Source organism: Anthonomus grandis, chromosome 6, assembly GCF_022605725.1.
Source record: "Anthonomus grandis grandis chromosome 6, icAntGran1.3, whole genome shotgun sequence".
Lineage (NCBI taxonomy): Eukaryota > Metazoa > Arthropoda > Insecta > Coleoptera > Curculionidae > Anthonomus > Anthonomus grandis.
In genome coordinates, this window is record NC_065551.1 from 15,112,571 (window position 1) to 15,137,554 (window position 24,984).

The 24,984-nt window shown below is 33.2% G+C and overlaps 1 protein-coding gene across 4 annotated transcripts in view; it reads right to left on the bottom strand.

The window, feature by feature from the left end:
* Positions 1-222: 222 nt before the first annotated feature.
* The window catches only part of LOC126737677 (putative protein TPRXL), a 283,568-nt gene continuing 258,806 nt past the window's right edge, over positions 223-24,984 (bottom strand). For all 4 annotated transcript variants that reach the window (XM_050442672.1, XM_050442675.1, XM_050442673.1 and 1 more), the window contains one exon: positions 223-890. In XM_050442672.1, the coding sequence (XP_050298629.1) occupies positions 654-890 (237 nt within the window). In that variant the 3' untranslated portion in view covers positions 223-653. The remainder of the gene's footprint in view (positions 891-24,984) is intronic.

The window sequence follows — 24,984 nt, forward strand, 5'->3', positions numbered from 1 at the left end:
TTTTTCAAGCTCTACTGCCTTACAATACTGCCAAAAGAAATAGTTATAATCTTATACAAATCGATGGAGAAGAGAAATTGTAAATCAAATAGTTCAATATCCATTGCAACTGATAGTTCTTATGAAATGGCGAATGCGCCAGACGAGTCAGTCACTGCTTATACGATGTATAGGAATGGCTAAAATGGTTTAAAAATCAATGATTATTAATGACTCTGTTAATTCTTTTATATAATTTATTAAATTTGTACAAATAATTTATAAAAATACAAGTCCTTCGATATGACAAATATATACCAACGATATATTATTTATTTCTTGTAACCTTAAGCTTAATCATATTGCGAATTTCATCATAAGTAGTTAAATAATTTATTATAAAAAATATATTTTATCATAAGAATCTCTCTCTCTTGAACATGGAGGATCAAATATACAGTTGAGCAATATCCTTAAAAAACTATTTATAAGTACATTTACCAGAAGAAAATATATTACGTTTAAGCCTTAATATATACATCTTTACACTTTCCTAAATACTTACATTAGTATTTACAAGAATTAGTATTTATTGTCGCATAACCTAAACGGACATGACATACTCTTTCCTTTTTTAAAGCTTAAGTTTTATATAAATTGTTCGTGTTTTTTTTTCAAGAAGTTCCTCCTGAATCCGAAGTATTACCGCCACCACAAGCATTTTCGGGACTCCCTCCCGTACCGTTATGGCAATGCGAACAATGCAAACAGACATTACAACTTCCAAGTTTCTTCGCTAAAATTGACTTCAGTTTTAAGGCCGGCCCTAATTTCATTCCGATGGTATTGGTGAGGTGCTCTTCGGTGAGGAGTGGGAGACCGCTACCGTCTATACGTTGATCACGAAAATTCTGAAAAAAAACATATGAAAGATTATTGGTTTTAATTAATTAAATGATAGAGAGGGTGATAAGGAAGTAAGTAATAATTTAATTGCCTTTTAAGGTATCAAAATCTCATTATGGCGAGTGTTGAATATCTTAATTACACGCTGATTAAATTGTTTAGTATTTAAAAGTGAAAGTTGAAGAAGTAGTCCATTCTTGCAGTGGAGTTAATAGATGAATGGGTAACTAAGGGTACTTTGGTCATTCTCCACTAAATTTATTTAAAATATTAATCCTACATGTTTCGGACATATAACATGTCGATCATCAGGGATAACAAATTAAGGGGTTCCGTCAATACATCTTACGGATCTAGTGCCTCAGACAAGGTTAAAACGGTTAAAAGGTTAAAATTAAGATACCTGAGAATGGGCCAAACATGGATTTACAAAAACTTTAAAATTACATTATTACGGTAATACGATAATTATTTTGTAAACCTTAGTTACCCATTGATTTAACAGAAAATTTTTTTTTTACTCTTAAGGTCCCGTTTTAGCCTCCACAACTACCAATTAGTGATGTACTAGTAGTATCAACGCAAAAATATTCTAAAAATTTAATATTTTCTTTTTTTGGGTTTAATGTCTCAATTAGTATATTAATATGCTGATTATTTACTAGGGATTTATTTTTTGGATCTTATAGTCTCATTTTGGCCAAGTAATGATGACTTTGTCTACTAATGGGCTGGATGAACTGAGTAGCTCAGTAGTAGCAGATCCCAAGTCCGGATAAAAGAGGAGCATTGGACGCTCAAGTCAATTACTAAAATGAAGACGACGGCAAACAAAAAAGAACATAAGCTTAGGAACGTGGAACGTATGAATACTATACCGGGTGATGCATCGCCAAGCTGGCCATAGAAAATCCCATTCAAATTATGATACTTTCAAATATCAGCTTCCCTGTATATTTTACAGAAAAACTGTATTAGATTTTTTAAAAGGTGCGAGTAAAATTAGCCACCATACTAAATTTCATTACTTTTTATTAACTGATTTTATAAATAAATGCTCAAATAATCCTCCATTTACCCCCAAACAATATCCTAATCGGTTGTAAAATTCAGTTCTTATATTACTAAGCTGATAAGCAGTTATTTGATTACATTCTATTAAAATTGCCATCTTTAACTCTTCTACATTTTGATAAGGCACATCTTTATAAATAATGCTCTAATTATGACCCTAAAGTGTGTTTGAAATTATCTTTACACTCTTACATAATGATGCTCCCTCATATTCTCCTCGAAATTGAGCCCCTAGCTCTCAAGAAAATGTCTATGCAAACTCACAAAGAAATATTAACTAAAATCGCAATAATATCTCACAACGCAACACATCTAGCACTAATTCCCCTTCTCACCCCCCTTCGTCAAGTACAGCCCCGGAACCACCTCATTCACAAGTAGATCAGAGCGCCTATACTCACACAGTACAATCTCTTCACTTAACTTTTAATAATAATGTGCAAAGGCTGCTAGCCACCGCCATAGTAGGCCTTCAGGCTAGCAACGGTGAACAAAAATTTACCAAAGCCCTGCTGGATTGTGGCAGTCAATTCTCATTTGTTACCTTTGATTTAGCAAAAACTTTAGGTTATAAACAATATTTTAGTCCGATTTATATTTCTGGAATAGCGAACCAAAACACTCACACTAATAAAATAATTGATATTTATTTACATGCAAAAGATAATTCTGCTAAAAGGTTTGCTGTTTCCTGTTCCATTCTCGATAATATAACCTGTCCTTTTCCTCAAATGTCTTTGGACCCTCAAAAAATTAAGCTGCCACCTAACATAGAACTAGCAGACCCTCAATATTATAAAACTTTAAATATAGATCTATTGCTTGGCGCTGATATATTTTCCGAGCTGATTACTCCTGGTACCCTTCATTTAGGTCAAGGTTTGCCAACCCTTTTTAACACTTACTTGGGATACGTAATAGGAGGAAAAAATGTTAATTCTCATGTTAGCGCCTCAGACAAAGTATTCTGTTGCTCTCAAGTAATATAATTCTCGGATTCCCACTCTAAGATTGAAAATATGTTAGAAAAATTTTGGGCGATAGAGAAAGTCGAAAATCAAAGAAATTTATCTCCCCTAGATATTCGCGCTGAAAAGGTATTTAAAGCTACAACTAAAAGACTCGAAAATGGTAAATTTCAAATAGATTGGCCCTTTATAGAACCATTGGCGTATCTTCTCTTTCGAAGAAAGACTTTGTCATGATAAAAAACTGTTTTCAGAATATAAAATTTTTATAAATGAATATTTAGACAATGGTTATGCTAAGAAAATTTCCCTTACTTTAACTAATCTTCAGGAAGAAGTAAAATATTTTTTGCCTCACCACTGTGTCATTCGCGAAGACAGCAAGTCTACAAAAATTAGGGTTGTTTTGGACGCAAGTATGAAAACATCCTCAGGATATTCTCCTAATGATATTGTCTTAAAGGGATTTTCAGTGCAACCAGAATTGTTTGACATTTTACACAGATTTCGCACTTATAAATTTGTGTTGGTTAGCAAAAAATGTTTTTGCAGATCGAGGTTAACGATCGAGGTTAAGTTGTTTCAACGCGCTAAACAAAACCAGTGCCTAAAAAACAGAAAACAGAAGGTTTTCTCCCTCCCAAAAAATGATGGGTAGTATTTCAAATTCCCCTTTCAAAGTGGTTTAGTGAAAGGTGCAACTTCCAATGCTGGTCCAATTTGATTTTGTAAAAGTTCCAAAAATGCGTCTCCTCCCAAATATTTCTCTAAAAAGGTCTAAAGGTCCAATAATTTTATGACCAAAAATACCCGCTCAAACATTTATCTTCTGAGGGTACTGGGTCCTTGTAAGAACATATCTATGCTCATTTTCTTTACTCCAGTAATGCAAATTTTGAACACTTGGCTCATGGTAAAGGTGCATTCGTCCGTAAAACAAACATTTCATAAAAAATCCCTGTGGTTATTCGCCCTTTCCATAACTTCAAAACGGAAATCTGCTCTTCGGATTTTATCGTATTCCCTGATGTTTTTGATATTTAAAAGAATGCTATTTTTTAGTGTGCGCAATACTGTACTATGATCTTTTCCTACAACTTCTCCTGCTCTCTAGAGTTCTGCTGCTATTTCCTTTACTTTCTTCAACATTCCAAAATCTGAATTATTCTCTCTAGCTCTGCCATCAATATTGTATTGCTCTGAGCATTTGCTCATTTGCTATTGCTCATGTAGTACCACTTAATCATATTTATTTTCTCTTGGTTACTGTAATAATTATTTATACTGACCACTAAATTAATAGATGACAACACTTTGACATAATATTTTGATAATTTGGCTGGTGGTTTCATATTTAAGTTTTCAGTTTTTTTTAATAAATTCTAAATTGCTTATTAGAAAGTAATAAAATTTGGTATGATGGCTTACCTTACTCGCACCTTCAAAAAAGTCTAATACAGTTTTTCTGTAAAGTATACAGGAAAGCCAATATTTGAATGTATCAGAATTTATATGGGATTGCAATGACCAGTTTGGCAATGCCATCACCCAATATAAACCTGGGACATTATAGGAAGTGGCTCCTGAGACAGTACAATCTTGATGTATGTGCAATACAAGGAGTTCGATGGACATAAGGTGGTTAGATCGATGTAAATTACTAAGGGTATACTACGGTGGACACTCCAGACAGAATAAATATGGAATCGGCTTCGTCCTTAATAAGAACGAAAGATTGGACAAATGACTGAATATGTGTAATCAGAATTAGAAGTATCCCGAAAAACATGCCTATCGTAAACATTTATGAACCCAGAGAAAGCGGTAACCATAATCAAAGATCACTTCCATCGTACGATGACAAAGTTGTGCTAGGTAGTGTAAACGTGAAAATAGGCAAGCATTGCAGTTGGCAACAAAATAATGGTTGTGAGCACATACTTTCCGCGACAAAACATTCATATGTACACGGGAATCTTGACTGACCAATACACTAAGAATCAAATTGACCATATTCTGATAGAAAAACGCCACAAAAGTGATATTAGTGACAGCAGCCATATCTTGGTTGTAGCAAGAATAAGGATGAATATACAAAGACTTATACGAAAAACCAACCCCCTAGGAAGCGGGCTTATAAAGTCAACGTACATAGACTCCAAAACCCTGAAGTTAAAATTATCAGCTTATTAGATAGAAATAGGCAATACATATAACGCTATGAGCACTAGCCCCTAAGAAAGAAAACATGGTTAGAAGAAGATTGCAAACAGAAATTTAAGATCAAAAAGCAATTTAAAGAAAAGTATCTAATTAATAGAATAGGAGCAAATTAACGAGAACATTAAGGAATTTATCAAGATGAAAAAAGATACATGAAAGAAAAAAACATGATATAACGCAACACTATGAACCGTGAAGAATAAGCAACTTTTATGAAACAATAAGGCACGACATAACTTTGAAGAGCTGTTGAATATGGAGGAGCCAGATAACCCGTTAAATAAAGGTATAATAAAGATACAATAGAAAAAAGTGATTATTTTTTCTGTAGATAAAGTCCACAAGAAAAATAAATAATAGGAAGTTACCAGGCCTAGATGCAAGCAGAACTCATAAAGCAGAGAGGGCCAGATAATAAAAACCAAATACACAATCTTATCAGACAAGTCTGGAGGTAAGAGACAATGCGAAACGAATGAAAGGAGGCATTAATACAAACTTGGTATTAATACAACCAATTCATAAGGAATCATCAGAAATTCCCCTAAAAAAGTTTTGTCAAAAATACAAAACATCTTACCACTGCCTGGGGAATAGGTAAGGTATATTGGGGAATATCAGTGTGGATTTTAAAGAAGAAAGGGACAATAGATAGAATATTCAACAAGAGACAAATTCTGCAAAAGCAATGGGAATATGCCGAAGCTACCTTTGCTCTATTTGTAAACTATAAACAAGCTTATGACAGTATTCACCGCAAAAGTCTATGGACAATTATGAAAAACTTTGGTTTCCTAAATAAATTCATTAATCTGATGAAGATGTGCATCCTAGAATCCAAGGCCTGGGTTAAAGTTGAAGGAACAATGTGAGTCCTTTAATTTTCAAAGTGAGCTATGACAGAGTGACGTGCTCTTGCCATTACTTTCTAAGTACTTACGTAGCTCTGGAATAAGTGATAAGAAGGCTTGATAATAAAGATGAGGATCTTCATCATCAAGACCTCTTATCAGTGAAGATTAAAAGATGAGAAAAGATGAGATAGAAAGAATGAGAATGATGTTAGAAAGGAAATACAGTGTCGAATTCATAAAACAAATAGTCAGAGCTGCCCTAAGCAATTTGCTTGGATCACGAAATCTACCAAAAAAGTAATCCCTGTGGTCCTGTATGGGAGCAAGGCATAGATCATGACTATTAGAGATGACATCTTCATCATGGCAATCTTCGAGAATGAAGTATTAAGGAAAATGTGTGGATGCTTATAGGATCCAGTAACAACCCAGTGGAGGAAACACACGTGCGGTAAAGTAAGGGAAATTACTAAACAGCCGTGAATCATAGGTTTATATGGGCAGGACACGTAGCCAGAGTGGAAAATAGGGATATTTTGGAGCCGTTTATAGAGGCAGACCAAGCGCAAGAAGGCCGCCGGGACGACCTAAATAAAGATGGAAAGATAATGTAGAGAGATACGTCAACAGGATAGAAATCTGAAATTGGGAAGAAGTAGCAAGAAATAAGAGATAGATCGATGAGGCTAAAATGCTTAAGGTATTGTTTGGCTGGTCTAAGTAAGTAGGTAAGTAATGATTTTGAGTTCAGTAACATCCTGGAGTAGCAATTAATACACTGGAAAAAATGTTAATATAACAATTTTGATAATTACATTTATAGTACAGATTTAGATATTTAATGTCCATTTTTATGTGACTAAACTATTCAAGAACTTATAAATTATGAAATTTTTTTCAACTTCATGCCTAGATGTGCCCGTGTACTATCGATTAATATAGAAAATAGGGACTTTCTCATATTTCTATGTCAAAAACTAGAAATCCATTTTGTTGTCATAGTCATATAACCTACATACCTAAGTATTCTGTATCTGATGTGTATTCTGATCCACTTACTTTATTTTTTCAAGTTCTGTGTGATAAGATCAATCAGTGCTTTCCTAAAATGAGGCTTAAAACTAAGAAACGAAAACCATGGGTTACAAGAGGCCTTAGAATTTCTGCTAAAAACCTCCGTTTTTTGACTAAATTGTGCAAATATACCGCAAATGAAAATATCCTTGTATATCATCAGAATTACCGTAGTCTGTACAGAAAGACAATTAAAGCAGCAAAATCTAATTATTATAGGGATCGCTTAAATATGTCATCAAATAGGCAAAGAGAGTGTTGGTCGATTATTAATGATTTTAGACATTGCCATAGAAAAGTATCGGAACCGGAGTTAAGACCTGACATTTTAAACGACTATTATTGTGATATACCTAATATCTTGCTCAAGGGCATTCGTAGTAACATTGATCCCCTACACTATCTTCAACAAGTGTCGGTTGAGCATTAATTTTTCTTTCATCCTGTCGAACTTACCGAAGTAAAAAATGAAATCAAACGCCTAAAAAACCATAAATCATCTGGAGCTGATGGGATATCTTCGAGGTTGTTACTCTTTTTGCCTGATTCAGCCTTAAATGCTTTAGTTTCTGCCATAAACAATTCTTTACATAATGGCATTTTTCCTTCATGTTTAAAAGAGGCAGTGGTTATCCCTCTTCATAAGGGTGGAGATTTGGATCAGCCTTGTAATTTCCGTCCCATTTCTATTTTGTCTACCCTCTCTAAGATAATTGAAAAACTTGCAAAAAGCAGAATTTTGTCCTTTTTACATCATAATGGCATTTTGTCTGCAAATCAGTTTGGATTTCAAGCCGGTAAAGGGACTCATGATGCTGTTTTTAGCTTTTTGGAGAGCGTCTATGTGTCCTTGAATTCTGGAGAGTCATCGGCGGCAGTGTTTTGTGATCTATCCAAAGCATTTGACTGTGTGGATCATGGAATACTGTTATCTAAGCTCGATAAATATGGTTTTAGAGGCGTAGCGTTGCGATGGCTTGAGTCCTATCTATCAAATCGTACTCAGAAGGTTTCAGTGTCTGGGCGTTTGTCTGCTTCTAGATCCCTAAAATGCGGCGTTCCCCAGGGTTCAGTGTTGGGACCACTGTTATTTTTACTGTATGTGGATGACTTGAGTTCATTGAAACTGCAGGGCAAGGTGGTTCAGTTTGCTGATGATACCACCATACTATGGAGCCATAAAAATTCTGACTATATTAAGACTTGTATCCTTGAAGACCTTCAGATTTTATCAGGGTGGTGTGCTTCCAACAGGCTCGTGTTTAATGTAAGAAAGACGTCTATTATGGGGTTTAAGTGCGATGTTCAGGGTCTGATGTTTAACGAAAATTCCCTCTTGCAGAATAAAGAGTGCTGCAAGTTCCTAGGAATTACCATTGATGGTCGCCTTCGGTTTGAAGATCATATTTTACATTTAGCTGGGAAATTATCTTCTGGATGTTTCGCAGTAAGAATGGCAAAACAAGAGCTGGGAGGGGTGGTTGCACGTTCAGTGTACTTTTCACTTATTGAATCTCATATTCGGTATGGCTTGCCTTTTTGGGGTTTAACCAATAAGGGGCTACTTAACATTATCTTTGTTATTCAAAAAAAAGCAGTTAGATACCTGTGTTCTGATAAGTTAAGAGATTCTTGCAAACCCCTCTTCATTTCTGAAAAAATCCTAACTCTTTTTTCACTCTTTATTTTAGAAACAGCTGCTCTTATTCACAAAATTCCCAAACTACCCTCTGACACTGGCCATTTGACTCGTCGTGTAAATGATGTTCCCCTACCTATTCCTATGTCTTCCCTTACCAAAAACTCATTAATTTACATAAGTAAAAAAATTTACAATCATGTTCCTCTGTGTGTTAGACATATATCGGATGTTAAAAAATTTAAAAGAGAGTTAAAGTCGCTTTTATTGGCTAAGGCATATTATAACCTGGATGACTTTTTTAATGATAGGTTTTAACCTTGGACATGTTGGAAAGTTTTCTTTTTTTTTCCTTTTTTCTTCTCTAGTTTTGTCAACAAGTTTACCTTTATTTAGTAATTGATTGTTTTATTAAGTTATCTTTAATTTAAGTATGTTCAAAAAGTTTTGTCTTCTTGTGTTTAATTTTGTTCATTGTTTTGTCAATTTTTGAAATTGTATTTGTGTTTTGTTTTCTTAGCTTGTAGGATGCTTGTACACAAGATTATTCTTACGTAATATAGCACATTTTCTTTCTTTCTTTCTTTCTTTCAAGTTACGAATTACAAATATTAAGATAGAAATAGCATTAATGGATCAAAATAGAACATAGAAAAGTGACACCCAAATAAAAAGTTACAACTAATCATATACTTAGTGTCTGGTCAAACAAAATAAAGTAATTACAAATTTAAAATAGGGCGGTAAAAATTGAAATAATAAAAATACTAAAAGATGTGAGGTAAAATCAAATAGGGAACAGCTAAAACTGCTTTTATTAAAAAAGTCCATCTTATTGAAGAAGTTTATTTTGGAAGTGTAGGAAATGGCTAATAAGGAAGATGTTTCCTTAAAAGAAATCTGCACCCCACAAAATAATTGCCAATCTTGTTTTAAGAGTTATGCATTATTGCTCTCGTAAATTGTAGACTTCTTAACCAATGCGGTAAGAGAAATTGGAGGCAGTCCGTAATACATCGAGTATTGTTCGTATTTCGAGACCTAATTTTTTGATGATTTTTTTGAATCTGAGTATCCAGGATAAATAAACTTTAAAGAATTTAATTTTTTTCTTTTAAAAAAATGGTCAGTAATGCACCCTATTCTTTGCGTCACAAATATACAGATTCCATATCTTATGCGTGACTCATTAAGACCAAAACCAACTAATCTGGATAAAGAACATTAATTGAACTGCAAAGAAGCCAGATGAAAATTTATTTGAAAGAGCTAAAATTTGACATTGAATGTTCAGTTTAGAGTCGAAGATTACCCCAAGAAACTTAGTTTCAGGTCGGCATCCAATGAACGCCAGAAAGCCCCAGGTCATCCCTGAGGGAAAAATAGTTATTTTAGTTAGGTTTAGCAAAATGAGATAAGACTTAAGCATTAAAAGATCTATAGAATAGCTTCTTTCAGAGTCGGGTAAAAAATCCTGGTGTCATTAAAAAATAACGTAAATTTGAAAGTACACCTTAGTAACGTAAAACAAACAATTAATAACAAAACAGGACTGACCCTGGGGAACCCCTCCCACAGCTATTTTTCAGAGTGTCAGACTGCGCTGATCATGGAACAAATAGAACTGAAATTATAAAAATACCAAACCTCGAAATCCATAATAGTGAAGCTTCCATGACGGAATTCGGTGATCAATGTAATCGCACATCGTAATTCGGACATATTACAGAAAACTGCTCCAGCTACTTCACCATCATTTATGTGTAAAGTCACCCCAAAAACTAAAAAATTGTATCATTGATACTGTGGTTCTCTGGAAAGTGGTGAGAGCTAAGCACATTGTTGTTGCTCAATGATGAATGATATGATTCTACTTTTGTCAAGTTTTTCCACAATTTTAAAAATTTTGAATAATAGAAATATGGGTCTTTAATTTGAGAATATATGTAGATAGGGATTACTTTTGCCAATTTAAAGCATGTAGAGAAGGTACCAAACTCCCATGATAAGTTGATGGGCTGAGCTAAAACTTATAACACAGATAAATTTTAAAATAATCTAATTCATAGTTAATCAGTACCAAAGCTGTTTTTGTTCTTAACTCAAAATGGTCTGCTTTATTTCTTTAGGAAGGAAAAAATGAAATGAATTACATACGCTTGTATTAGTCGGGAGAAAATTAAGAGGATCCTCCATCTGAAAAATATTTTTGGTCAGTTTTTTAGCTACAGAACAGTAGTATTTATTTACTAAATTGGAGTTCAAAATACTCTCGCTGAATTTTGAAGTAAAATGATCAACTTTCCTTTTGATTTTGCAATGCAAGTTTTTAGTTAACCTTATAAGATTTCTATATTAAGATCTATTTTTATTTAAATAAGAGTGAAAGTGTATTTCTGATGTAATTAAGAACTTTTAGGTTTTTGGTGATTTTACGTGGAATTTACCTAGTACTGTTTGTCTTGACATTAATCACGGAACAGTCAATTATTTCAACATAGATATTTGAAACTAAATAGTCAATTAAAGTACCGGGTCATGTGTTAGGCAATTAACATACATATTTAAATTAAATTAAAAAGTATTAAAATAAATAGATGAGCCTTATAGTGTATCCGAGCCAGAAACATTTATGTTAGATCCCAGTCAGTAGAAGATATGGGAATTTAGAAAAACCAGTTCCAGGAAGTTATTTTCTTCTTCAGCTTTTAAGGCAAAAAAGACATATATTATTAAGTTTTTACCAAGCGATTCTTCTTCATCTTACTGTTGCCAACTTAATCAATTTTTTTTATCGACAAGCATTCAAAGCCATTTTTTCAGATTTATAGTTAAACCTACATTATTTCTTCCTTTAACGGTATCGAGAGCGTTAACGAAATCACAATACATAACTCGCGTGCCTCTTTTCTACGGTCCGTGGGCCCCGCACACGCCAGACACGAGTCCGTTTCACTCTATTTACATACGCGTATTTTATTTTATTCTTATCTTTTGTCTTAAGTGCGGTAGTACCTCACTTTGCCTCGTGTTAGATGCTTTAATGGCCACATTATAAATTTAATTCGATGGTAATAAGATTCATGGGGCTTGTGCATGCTTGGATGAGATGGTCAATGTAAAGGGGTATAAAAGTGGTAATTAGAGGAAGGTCCTATGTAAGCGGTTCAAGTCGGAGAATGATAGAAAAATTATCGATAAATGGACCTGTTTAATAAATGTCAATGTTATAAAGTGCAAAAAGAAGTACTTAAAGACTTTTATACAGGTGAACGAGCATGGGAAAATCAATAAGGTTTTTTTTGTTCTATGAATCTGGTTTAAGTATATGACTGAGAATTATATCAAGTTTATATGAAGGTTTCCTTAAAGATCTGGGCATGGTCTATATACTCGTATTGCAATTAAACTCACTTTTGACCTATAGGTGCCATCTTGAATAATATTACGTAAAAATTTTAAATCGTAAAGAAAATTACTCGGCAATAGCTTTAAACGAAGTATCACAAGATCCACTTAGCATTTATTTTTTTAGTTGTTCAGCAAGTTGGCATGCATCTGCCGTTTTAAATTATCCGATTTTGTCAATTATATAGAACTTTAAAAAAAATATATTTAATTTTGCCCCCTCTTACATAGCAATTTTGAAATACAGGAAATGTATGAAAAAAAGTTCGATTCATAATAAATAAATACAATTTTTTTTTTGGTTTAATTTTACCATCAAAGTGATGTAGCTAAAACTCATAGGAGCATAAGAAAGGGTCGATAGCCATAAAGCGGCAATAAACCATTGGCATTATATTTTTCTGTAAAGACTTGAATGGTTTAATTTGTCCAGTTTATTTGGTAGTGCAAATGTTAAGAAAGCATCATATTATTAGTAACTAATTATTAAATTATTAACAGCCGATTTTACATTGTGATATAATAACTAGGTACATCTAAATAAGGTACTTAAGTAATGAACTATTAAAAACAATGCGGCCACAAAGTAATACAGTCTAAGTAGACATAAATGTAAATAGGCACCTGGATTGTGTAAACCTTAATATAACTAAATAGTTATCATTTGGTATATAATATACAGGGTGGCCCATCGAAACTTACCGCAAGGCATTACAGATTGGAAAAACTTTTTAGCAAAATCCAAAAATATGTCAAGTATGTTTATCAGGGGGACAACTTTTGACATAAAAACCATTTCTAAAAACTCAAGCCCCTAAGCGGGGGTGACATCCCCTAATTTTTTCAAATAAGACGGGAGGTCAAGTAATACCTGTTTAAAAAGGTGTTAGCATACCCTATACAACGCTGCTTAGTTTTTTAAAAATCGAGTCACTCGTTCAAGAAATATGGGCCCTTGAAAGTTGAACAATAATGTGTGACGGTATCATTAAAATTTATTGAGAGAGTGAGACTGAACCCAGAGCGAACATTATACTTCCTTAAATTTAGTATTAATTATGGTGTACTCAATAGCAGAAAGAGTAGAGAGTATTGAGTTTTTTTTTTAAACCATGAGTGTGGAAATTGAGTCGCGAAGTTATTTAATCAATGGCCTCCTGAGAAACATGTCTCTGGGAAAATTGTTCGGGAAATGGTTGCAAAGTTCCGCGAAACAGGTTCAGTTCAGAAAATGCAGGGTTTTATGAAGCTATGGAGATTGAAGTACTGGGGGAAGTTGCAATAAATAGTACGCTAAGTACAACAAGTTTCCAAAGACTACTGAAGAAATACAAGTTCCATCCCTATAAAATCGCTTAGTACAAGAATTGAATAAAGACGACTTTGATCGTCACTGGCAGTTTTGCGAAGTTATGAGTAAGCGAGCGTTTAACAATGATAATTTCATACTTAATGTGTGTTTTTTAAACGAGTGTTCTTTCTTCCTAAATGGTTTAGTGAATCGCCACAATTGCCCTGAATGGGCTGACAGCAATCCAAGGATTTTCGACTAAATATATAGGCTGGTATTTTTGGAAATTCCATTGTGGGCCCTTTGTTCCTCCCTGGAAATTTAACAGGCCTTATGTACTTAGATTTGTTATAAAATGCCATCGACCCAGCTCTAACAAACATCATAGAAGGAAACCGCGCATACAATGAACAGGAATTGGTTTTCCAACAAGACCGAGATGTACGCAACTATTTAAATGACGGATTTCCAGGACGCTGGATAGGACAAAGGGGCACAATTGAGTGGCCACCTCGGTCACCTGACTTAACTCCTTTAGATTTTTTCTTGTATGGACACATAAAATCCGTAGTTTGCAAAACTCCCCCTGCTACATTGGAAGAGTTGCGAAGAATAATTATTAAAGTATGCCGCGAAGTGACACCGCAAATGCTTCTTAACGTTTGGCAACGGTTTGAAGATAATTTGTATTACTGTATGCACGTTGGTGGATAGCACTTCAAGCATTTACTTGATTAACATGGTAAGCATTAAATCACTTTTTGCATTTTTCGTCACACATTATTGTTTAACATTTAAAGGCCCATATTTCTTGAACGAGTGACTCGATTTTTAAAAACTAAGCAGCGTTGTATAGGGAATAGCAAGACCTTTTTAAGGAGGTATAACTTGAGCCCCCGTCCCATTTAAAAAAATTAGGGGATGTCACCCCTGCTTAGGGGATTGAGTTTTTTGAAATGGTTTTTATATCTAAAGTTGTCCTCCTTACAAACATACTTGACGAATTTTTGGATTTTGCCAAAACGTTTTTTTTACACCCTGTAATGCCTTGCGGTACGTTTTCGATGGTCCTCCCTGTATATCCTAAAACTAAAATATATTTTCAGTATTTGTTACACTTTTGTAGCTTGGTATTGTGTTTTAGATTTAAAAGCAAGGACTTTAGTACTAGACGTACTTGTTACACTTGTGCACTAACAAAAGAAAATAGAAATGTACCTAAACTGGAAAGGAAAAAGTACTGGAAAGTTTTACACGAAGTTTTTTCTTAGCAAAAGCATTATTAAAATTATTTAAATACAGAGATAATTTGTTGGAGAAGAAAATATTTGAGGCAAATTAAAAAGTACCGAAGGGAAAAAACACCGTGAACAAATATTGGCAGGACAAAAATGTCGAAAGCTCTGGCCAGGCTTTTCTAGACGACTTTTGGTAAGGGTAGCAGATTAATAATTACACATATTGGTATTGATAAATGGTGAAAATTAGATCCTTTAGCTGCGTAAATTTTGCATCTTGCGTTTAACCTGAGAATTATGTATCTAATTTGATTTAGAAACTCGGTACAATCAATTTTATTATTTAAGAGTTTGTATAAAAAGATAATTCCTAATCTATGGTCTCTGGTGTGCAAGGATACCTATCTAAGAAAAAATCATTATCTAGTCTTCTAGCAGGATAAACACCATCCTCTTTGAAAGCTAAATATTTTAAAAATTTGCGTTGCACAGACTTCATAATATCAACCTGGTAAATTGGATGCCAAATGAGACAACCATACTCCAATTTGGATCTAACAAAACTAAAGTACAGAATTTTTAGTGTGTTAGGGTTTTGAAAATTTTAGCTATTGCGAATAATAAATTCCAAAGTTTAGAGGCAGCTGAAACGACATTATTTGGATGACTTTTGAAGTCAAAGCTACGATCAAAAGTAATCCGTAAGTCCCTAATTCTCCTGACTCTTGTGGAACATGTATTTTCTTTGTGAATTTTTTATTGTTTTTTTTCTTATTGTTTAGTTTGGGTCAGCCGGATAATAGAGTAGCTGCCCTTCAGCCAGACTGCGCCCTACGTTTCTGATAATTACTTTTATAAATGATTAAATTTATACAGTATATTATAAATTTACCAAATATGAGACATTTATTATCATTGTTTAATTTGGTATCCTACCTATAGGTTGGTTTTACGTTGATGCAGAATGTTCAAAGAAACTTCCTAAATCTTAGAGTTTGGTGTCTATCCAGCAGAGAAGGCTTAATATTGGTGTTTTTCTTTCAAAATGTACTATTCAATCACTAAAATTTAAAAGAATCATCATCTCTTTAAATCTGCCTTGTAAAAAATAGTTCATGATATTGTTGATTCTCCATACCTTATATCAGTGATGAATTTTCGAACACCCCGTGGCAGTTCACAATTATAGGAAACTTCTTTTGCTCAAACAATATGAACTAATATTGATAAAAATTCTGAATTTTTACCTACATTTCCTCTTTATGTGATATACACTTCTGCTCTCATAGACAAAGGGTGCAATGAGTAAAAGATGCAAGGGGTTGATACTACAACTGTACTATTTTTTATATTACCATATTATTTTTGCTAAAATTGGGCTTTTTAAAACTAAATTGACTGTACTATAATCGAAATCCCCGAATTTTTTCTAAAAGATCACCCCGATTTGTACTGACCTCTCTATATACGGTACAAATGACTCTAATCATAGTTTCAATGGTCGGGCCAGTAATGATAAAGTGATCGACCTTTAGCTTCTATACGTCGAGCGGGGCCATGCCTCTTATAACCAGAAGAAAATGAGAGGAGAAAAAAAAACAGAACCTGCGTCCGGTCGAACCTTTGCCACGCTCGATTTTTTTTTGCCCCGGGAGTCGAGCGGCTGCCGACCACGGCCTCGCCCAGTATAACACGTAGAGTTTATTCCATAAAAAAACGGTCGAGATTCTTTACGGTTTTTATATGATTTTGTAGCAAAATGGCTTTTCTTAGTTTTTTTTTTGGGTAAGAATTTCATTAAAAATTATATATTTTTTTCTATTCTTAGTAAAAAACTTGCTTGGATATGAGATGGATAATTAGATCAACAGGTTACCTATGGCTTAGTTATTTAATTATATAAAAAAAGAAGCCTTGGAGGTCATTTGTATACCCTTAAATTGAAGCCAGCCAATTTGGATTAAGTTATCTTAAATTCAAATGATTACCTCTTAAATATCTGATGGAAATTCTTCTTTTTCACTAATGGTAAAAATGAAACCAAGTTAAATATTAAAGTTATTTAGTTCCAGATATTTATCTAAGTAAATAAGGTTAAGGGTTGTGATTTAAAAAAAAAAATAAAATTCTTGACCTAGAAGGTCTCGAAGGTGAGTTTGTTACATCCGAAATTTTATCAGTTTATCTCAAGGTAAATTAAACTTGAACGTTTTAAATACTAATGAGCGCCACCGAGTTGTTAGTCAAAAGGCTGTGGGTGTTACTCAAACAAAATCAAGATTCATTTTTTTAAGAGGTCAGTTATTTAATGTTACTTCCGACTATTAAAGAAGGTCCTGTGTAGAATAGGAATCATAATCCAAATTCTTAAAATATCGTTTACCTTTTACGCCATAGTGTCTCACCTAGTACAAGTTCTTCTTATCTATGAAAAAAGAAAAAAAAACAGCTTAATTATTAAATTTTACTTTGTTACACTATCTCAGTAGCAAATTATGATACGTACTTTATGGGTAGTACCTAGAACTGATTCAATTTAAGTACATTAAATAACTCTACAATAGTCAATATTATTAAATTTAAAAGAAAATAGATTATCAGTTAACAAAAGAAAGAAATAAGTAATATAACATATGTCTATTTACTATTAAACTAAAGCTAGAAATGAAATGAAACTAAAAGAAAGTAGAAATCAATCAGCGGCCACTCCTCTTGTAAGTGGTACCAACCACTACAAGGAGAAACATGTTCCAAATTAGTTCGTCATAATCAAGAAAAACAGCTGACAGTGGTGAAAATCCCAAAGGTTCAACTAAAACACGCGTCAAGGCAGATACACTCGGTATTGCAGAATTCCAAGAGACAAAAGATTTACCCGAAGGATAAATCGGGGTCTAGGATAAATCCACAACCAAAACAAACCAAGACAATAAACTAAAAAACAAAACTAAAAACCCTGGCAAATCAATGACGTACCACTAAAGAATGTGAAGCAGTAGGTCTGATTTTAAATAAACCCCTGAAGGTTGTTATAAAATCCTATTACGGTCGAAATTAGTGTTTCCAAACAAGAGTACAACTATACCGAAATTTGAAATGTAATATTAAACTATTTTTATCGCCTATAAAGGGTAAAAAGAAATCCAAAGACAAGGTACCGTCACAACTACAGCTTCCAGCCTTGCGAGGAAGACTGGAGGTTATAGTTAATACAGCTAGAATCGTCTTTCTCCAAAAAAAAACTAACGCAAATTCTACATAGTTGAGCATTCTATGTAGAATTTGCGTTAGTAAATACAAACAACCTAAATAAATAACCTAAATGCCAAAACAAGATTCTCCTAATGGGCATCAGCAGTCACAACCGGCAACAAGCAGCCAGCGGCAAATTATTACTTCGACCGTCAATTGGAGAGTAAATAACAAAAATGGCTGTTAATGCTCTATAGAAAATCCCTTCGCAGAAATACGATTTCGATGAGAAAAATAAGAGGAAACTCACTCTAAATGATTGAGAACCAAAAGAGCCCTGTCCTTAAAATGGTAAGCTCTGTACATGGTAATTCTCCCCATATAAAATAATGTATTTGTAGCCACCTTTCAAGGAATTAAGATAACCAAACATCCATAATTCTTAAGAGAATTTTTAAATACTTTCAGGATTTTTTAGATAGTAAGTATTCAAAAGTCAACAAGCACCAATTCAACTCCGAAAACAAATTTTAAACATCAAGGAAAATAAGGTAAAATAAGGTAGCTTTTAGACTTTGATAATAGCTTAGACTGGTGGAAATACCAATACTCTATTCTACAGGGATACCAAAAAAAATATGTAAAAACCATAATCGGTCCTGAAGAAGTACCAAACAAAGAAAAAGGACACACAAATATCTATCATAAAATCACAGGGCAAGATGCAGCATTTCTGGTCCAGTTCTTAGCTCCGATGAAAAATCACCAATAAAACTATAATATTATTATAAGTTTAATAGATTTATTATCTACCAGGATTACTCATTTTTAAACTAAGCATGATTTTATTCAGGTATATACATTTAATGAACTAAATCTACCAGACCATAACAAATAAACGGATCAAATGTTATATTTTTTAATTTCTAGCATCCTTTGTTTTGCAATGAGGCATTTAAATATTGTGGATTTGGATTTTATTACCATTTATAAAAAAATTTTGATAGAATTTGAAATAAATGGATCACTATGTAAAAAAATGATCTATATACAGGGTCTGGCAAAATGATCTCCCACATTTTGCGCCACCACTGGGCCCGATTCACTAAAGAGGGAGCCAGCTTAGCGTAGTTGGTTGGCTGCGCGCGCCTTGCCATTTCTGTTGTCGCCATGAACTGGACGGGCGAGCATCGTGCCTTCGTTATCGAAACATTTTTCAAAAGTAACGAATCTGTGATTACGACACAAAAAAAATTTTCGTACTCACTTCGCGTTTGGTAGACATGATCCAGTTCCAGATCGCAAAACAATACTGTTGTGGGTTTCAAATTTTAGAGCTACAGGTTCGGCCTTAAAAAGAAAATCAACTGGTAGACCCAAAAGTGTTCGGACACCTGAAAACATTGCAGCTGTAAGAGAAGCAGTTGAACGATCTCCTAGACGTTCAGCTGTTAAACAAGCCTCTGCTTTGCGTTTGTCATATCATTCTGTGAGAAGAATTTTGCACACCGATCTGAAGTTCCACCCATGCAAACTGATGATCGTGCAAGAACTTAGTGAACGGGACTGGGAAAATCGCCGAGAATGTTCCAATGATATTCTTCAAAACGTCCCACAAAATGCGCTTTTAATAACGAGTGACGAGGCTCATTTCCATTTGTCCGGCTTTGTGAACAAGCAGAATTTTCGCTACTGGGCACCAGAAAATCCGCGGCAGCTTCATGAAAGGCCACTTCACAGCCAACGTGTTACCGTTTGGTGTGCTGGTGGTTCTTTTGGTGTTTGGGGTCCCTATATTTTTAAAGAAGAAGGGGTAACGGTTACCGTAACTGCTGATCAATATGTCGACATGCTACGTAATTTTTTGTAACTAAAACTTAGGGAACTTGAACATCCGGATGTGTGGTTTCAACAGGATGGGGCTACAGCTCATACGGCAAGAAGGACAATAGACCTGTTAAGGGAAATATTTCCAGGACGCGTAATCTCGTTAAGTGGAGACGTTGGGTGGCCTGCGCATTCACCCGGTCTTGCCCCATGCGACTTTTTCCTTTGGGGCTACCTGAAAGAGAAGGTTTTTCAACATCATCCCCGAACCATTGACGAATCGAAAGCAGCAATACGCCAAGAAATTACAGGAATATCGCTTCAAATTACTGCTCGAGTAATGGAAACTTTCAGAAATCAGCTTCGAATGTGTGTTGAAAGAAATGGTCGCCACTTGGACTCTTGTAATTTTCAAAACTTAATAAAAACAAAATGGCATACCATATATTTTTAGTTAATAAAAATAAAATATAAATAGCATTTACATTGGCGTTTTTTATTAAAAATCAAAATGTGGGAGATCATTTTGCCGGATCCTGTACTATTTTTTATGTAACTACTGCATTTCATTTTTTTCCGGTATATCTCAGGACTATTTTATTCATTCTATTTATTATTGGTATTTGTTGGGTTATCCGTCATTTGGAATTTTTATTATTTGCAAAGCACCTACTAATATTGTACAAGGTGATAAAATCCGTAATTGGTGCGCAAATTTACAAGTTGATGTTGATACTGTTTTTTATAGTCAGTAATATTAAAAAATGCTTAAGCAGTTCTTTTAGTCGCTCTCTAAGATAAGATGTAAATCATAAAAAAAAATATATATAAATAGCTTAGTTCTTTAATCTGTTACTACATGGGACAATTGGATATGTTACTGAACAGTAAATTGACGTTTGTGCATCATTATAATAAAATTATCAATAAGGTTCTGCGCAATCTTGGTTTTAAACTAAACCTTTCTATCTTTTGTTTCAAGATGTTACTTTTCAATTTTTTATTCTGGGCTTAAATATGCCTTGTCTATATTGTCATTTTTTTTATTCTAACAATATGGAAATAATCAACGCCGTTCAAAAAGCATTTCTTCGTTTTCAAGGGTAACATTGAAAAATTTACTAGAATTTTCATATTAATTATAAGTTAATAAAATATTATTATTATTTTTATTATTAATATTATTATGTATATGTCATATGTCTATACTTTAAATAAATAAAATAATACTCTTCTTTTATAGTTATTCTTTTATAGACGAGAAACTTAATTTTATTGCAATCGTCAATGTAAATTGGGAATTAAATAGGCCACAATGTGGAAAAAAGTTTGAATTTTAATTTTTTGGGATTTTATCCTAAATTTTGTTTTTTTATTAGTTTTTTTTTTCAGTCTAAATCCTCATGCATTAAATAAAATTTAATGCTTGAAAAAAAGAAAAGGGTATAATCGCAAATCTACTCCAGGTAAAAAAAAATACGCTACTTGCCTAGAAGGGTTTTTGGAGAAGTCCACGTTTCTGAATTTTCTGGAAACTCATCTACGAAAAGTACCTTAAGTTTTTTTTGTTTTTTTTTTTAATAATATGGTAAAATTAATATATACCTCAGCTATTTGAAAGAAATTAAATAAAATTTCTGGAAAGGAGTGTGAGGAAGAATAATAATGGCCTACCACTGTAAAAAATTACAAAAAAAGCTTATCAGCATTTTAAATTGCAATAAAAATTAATGATTAGATGTAGAAAATAAATAAATTTAGAAGCATCAGAGCTTTAGAAAAAAATTGTTCATACCGAACACATTAAACATCATTAAAATGAATTAACATGTTTTTTTCCTACCTAGGAATACACTCTATATTTGCTATAAGACCTGAACATTTCTCACTCTATATTGAAATTGTCATGCCAGAGAAAAAAATGTGAAATGGCGGCCTGTCAGTGGCAGCAACTAACCGTATAAGATAATTATGATGCCTATGGGCTCCTCTCTGTTTGATCTCCGATAATATGGGTACCAATGCAGTTTAGAGGCATGGCTTTATACCGTAACCACGTTTATAGATACGATCAAAACGATCAGTTTCCTCTCTTTTTTTTCAGTACAACAATCCGGACAATTTTTACTACCCCATTAATGCGGATGTATAGTCTTCGGAAAAAACTTCTATCATGAAACAATAAATTCAATTTCTTATATGTAAATATTAACCATGCGGCTTATGCCAATAAAAATTTCTTCATTTGTTAAATCATAAACAACTGACACACCTTTTATCATAATAGAGAGCCTACGCGTTTTCTATACGCCCTTGTGGAGGTCGTACCATATACCATAGTGGGTCACATTTTTTATGAGTAAACACGTGGAAAAACTATGAATGGAAAGTCTTTAAAGACCAGTAGTTTTAGCAAGTTCTTTGCATGAAAATCTGTATTTTTTGTAGGTTCTTCCTGATGTCTTAAAATATTATTTTTTTTTAGAACGTAATGAGATTCTTTCATAGTCCTAAATGTAAATTACATAGTATGGTAATGATATAGAAAAATATTTTCTAAGCATATTGATGTGGGTAGGGCTGGTATGTCCTCCGTAGGTTGAGAGAATAACAAATACAAACACACAATATATTTAAATATTTATTTTAGAAGTATATTTCGCCCATAATGATGGGCATTCCTAGGATAACTCAGGGATGTTGCGCGTAAAGGTCTCAATGTTCACTGTAGAAAATATCATCTATACAGCTAGTGAGAATTTTTCGCTAATTCTAACATGGATTGTAAAACATGGTAATAAAGTTTTATCTATGTGCAAATAAAACACGTTAGCTATTTTTTATGGCTGAGCAGACGGCAATTCGACATATGTGAAATATTACAATCAATGAACAAAATGATGATATTCTGATGGTCAACGAGGACAATTTATTGGTTCGTCATCTTAATGTTAGGTCTATTATTTATGGTTTTAAGAAATATAAACATTTTATGTCAAAATATATATTTGATATAGTTGGTTTAAGTGAGACTAGCTAAACCCAGAGACGCCAAGATATCCTTATAGGCTTATAATATCCCTGGATATTAGTTTGTCCGAAAAGATAGGGGGCAAGCAGAACCCCTATATTTGCTTTCTATATTGAGAAAAATATTCATTTTTCAAAAGTTATTCTAGACTATGATTTACTTGAACACATATCTTTAAAATGTACTACCAATAATAAAAGGTATATTGTTGTTAATATTTATAAACCACCTTTTGTAAGCGAACCAGGTATATTATAATTCAAAATATGCATTGTATAAAATTACAAGGAACACTGGCTGTATTTCAAAGCATTACTGACCATAACTTGTTTTTCATAGAATTTAACATTCCGAAAGGTAAATGCCATAAGAGAACTCTCACTTATATGGACTACAGTAATATATACTTAAATACAATTTTACGTTTATTAGCGACGGTAGGATGCTGCCTTTGGAGAAGGTTTTTATGGCTGATAATATTGAGGCAAAAGTACATATGTTAAACTCTAACTTTACTCAAGCAATAAATTAAAATGGCAGAATAAGAACTAAAAATATTAATGAAAAACCACATTTGCCATGTGGTTTTTTTCAGTAACATAAGAAAACTAATTATTAGGTTACGAGATAGGGCTCACCAAAAATGTCTGAAAACAAATTTAGATGCTCATTGATAATATTGTAGAAAGTTAAGGAGTTTTATCAAACATGTAATAATCCGAGAAAAGGTAAAATACTTTTCCATAGAGTAAAGGTAAAGGTTTTTAAAATTCTGGATCAAAACTTAACTTACAACCAAAATCCATAAAATATTAATAATGCTCTTAAAATACCCATGTCAATACACTAAATAATTGCTGTAATTAATTAAACCTTAAATTTATTTATTAAGTTACTTAAATAAACTAATGTTTAAAATAAATTCCAATGTTGTTGGTGAAGATGGATTATCAATAAGAGACTTTAAATTGTGCCTGTCTTTCTGCGCAGGTGCACTAATAAACATCATTGGGACAAGATAGAACAAGATTTTCTCTGTAAAATCTCTGTAAAATGCATATTTTTCAAAGTTTCAAGTTCATTTATCAAAATTTCTTCATACTCAAGACCGTAGATTAATTAAAGTTTTAAGAAAATATTGCTTTTTTTTAAATTTAAACAAACGCTACACCACTATGGGTAACACGATCCCTATGATCATTTAACCACATTTCAAATAAACAAATATTTTTATGAAAAAGAAAACGGTTAGAAAAAACAAAAATACGCAATGATGAAACATATTTTTTACTTAAAACTAGTCACACATTTCCGTAATGTTAAGTTTTTAACTAAGATAGGAATCAACGAAATCAATAGGTAGATGACTTGAAAATTCACAAAAATCAAATAATAATAAACAAAAATAATCAGGACTTCTAACTTAGTGATCAATTTTTACCAGGACATACTTGCTCCAATTTTCCAAATACACAACATTGTATCCATCCATCCTTCATCCTTGGTATCACTTGAAAATTTTTCTGTGCAGCACAAACAGTGTCATACTCTTCAGACTCAGACATAGCATATTAAATTTTCTTTTTTTTATTTAACATTCCTTGACCTACCTATTTGCCTTTCTGTTTTTTTTTAGGTGCAATATATGTCTTATTTTCCGTTTTCAGAAATTTTTTATTTTTTAAATAATTTTTGTAGGGCTAGTTAAAACAGTCATATGGATAGTTCTCCTTTTTCATGAGCTTTTTTTGCTCATAATTTGTGGCAACGGTTTTTATATAGCAGGTGTAATGGTAAAGTTTGTGATATTATTTTAGTCAAGATATGTCTCACTCTAAATCCATCTAACGACTCCTAGATGGATTTGGCGATAGTGAGATGCGAATTGGCACTGATTCATTTATTGATGGCAAAGGAGTTTAATCGGTTCTAAGTAATTCCAAATCTAAGTCAGTACTATTGGTACCGAACAGCTACTGGGCATCTGGACTAGAAGATCTCTCTAACTGACATTAGTCTTCACTTACAACTTCAGTGTCTGAGCTAAGACAACGCATTGGCGATTTCGACCACTCTAGTTCTTTTTCAATCAATTAATTTTCTGTATTTGCAGCTGCAATAAGATCAACCTCAGCGAATACTTTTTTTTGCAATTTAAAAAACAGTTACTGGTCTTTCTGGGTTATTGTTCATCCATTTTTCATCCACTGATTGGTTGTGATAAATACTCAAGGGATAAATCACACTGATATCCAACGCTTTTACCTTCCAACTTTGTGG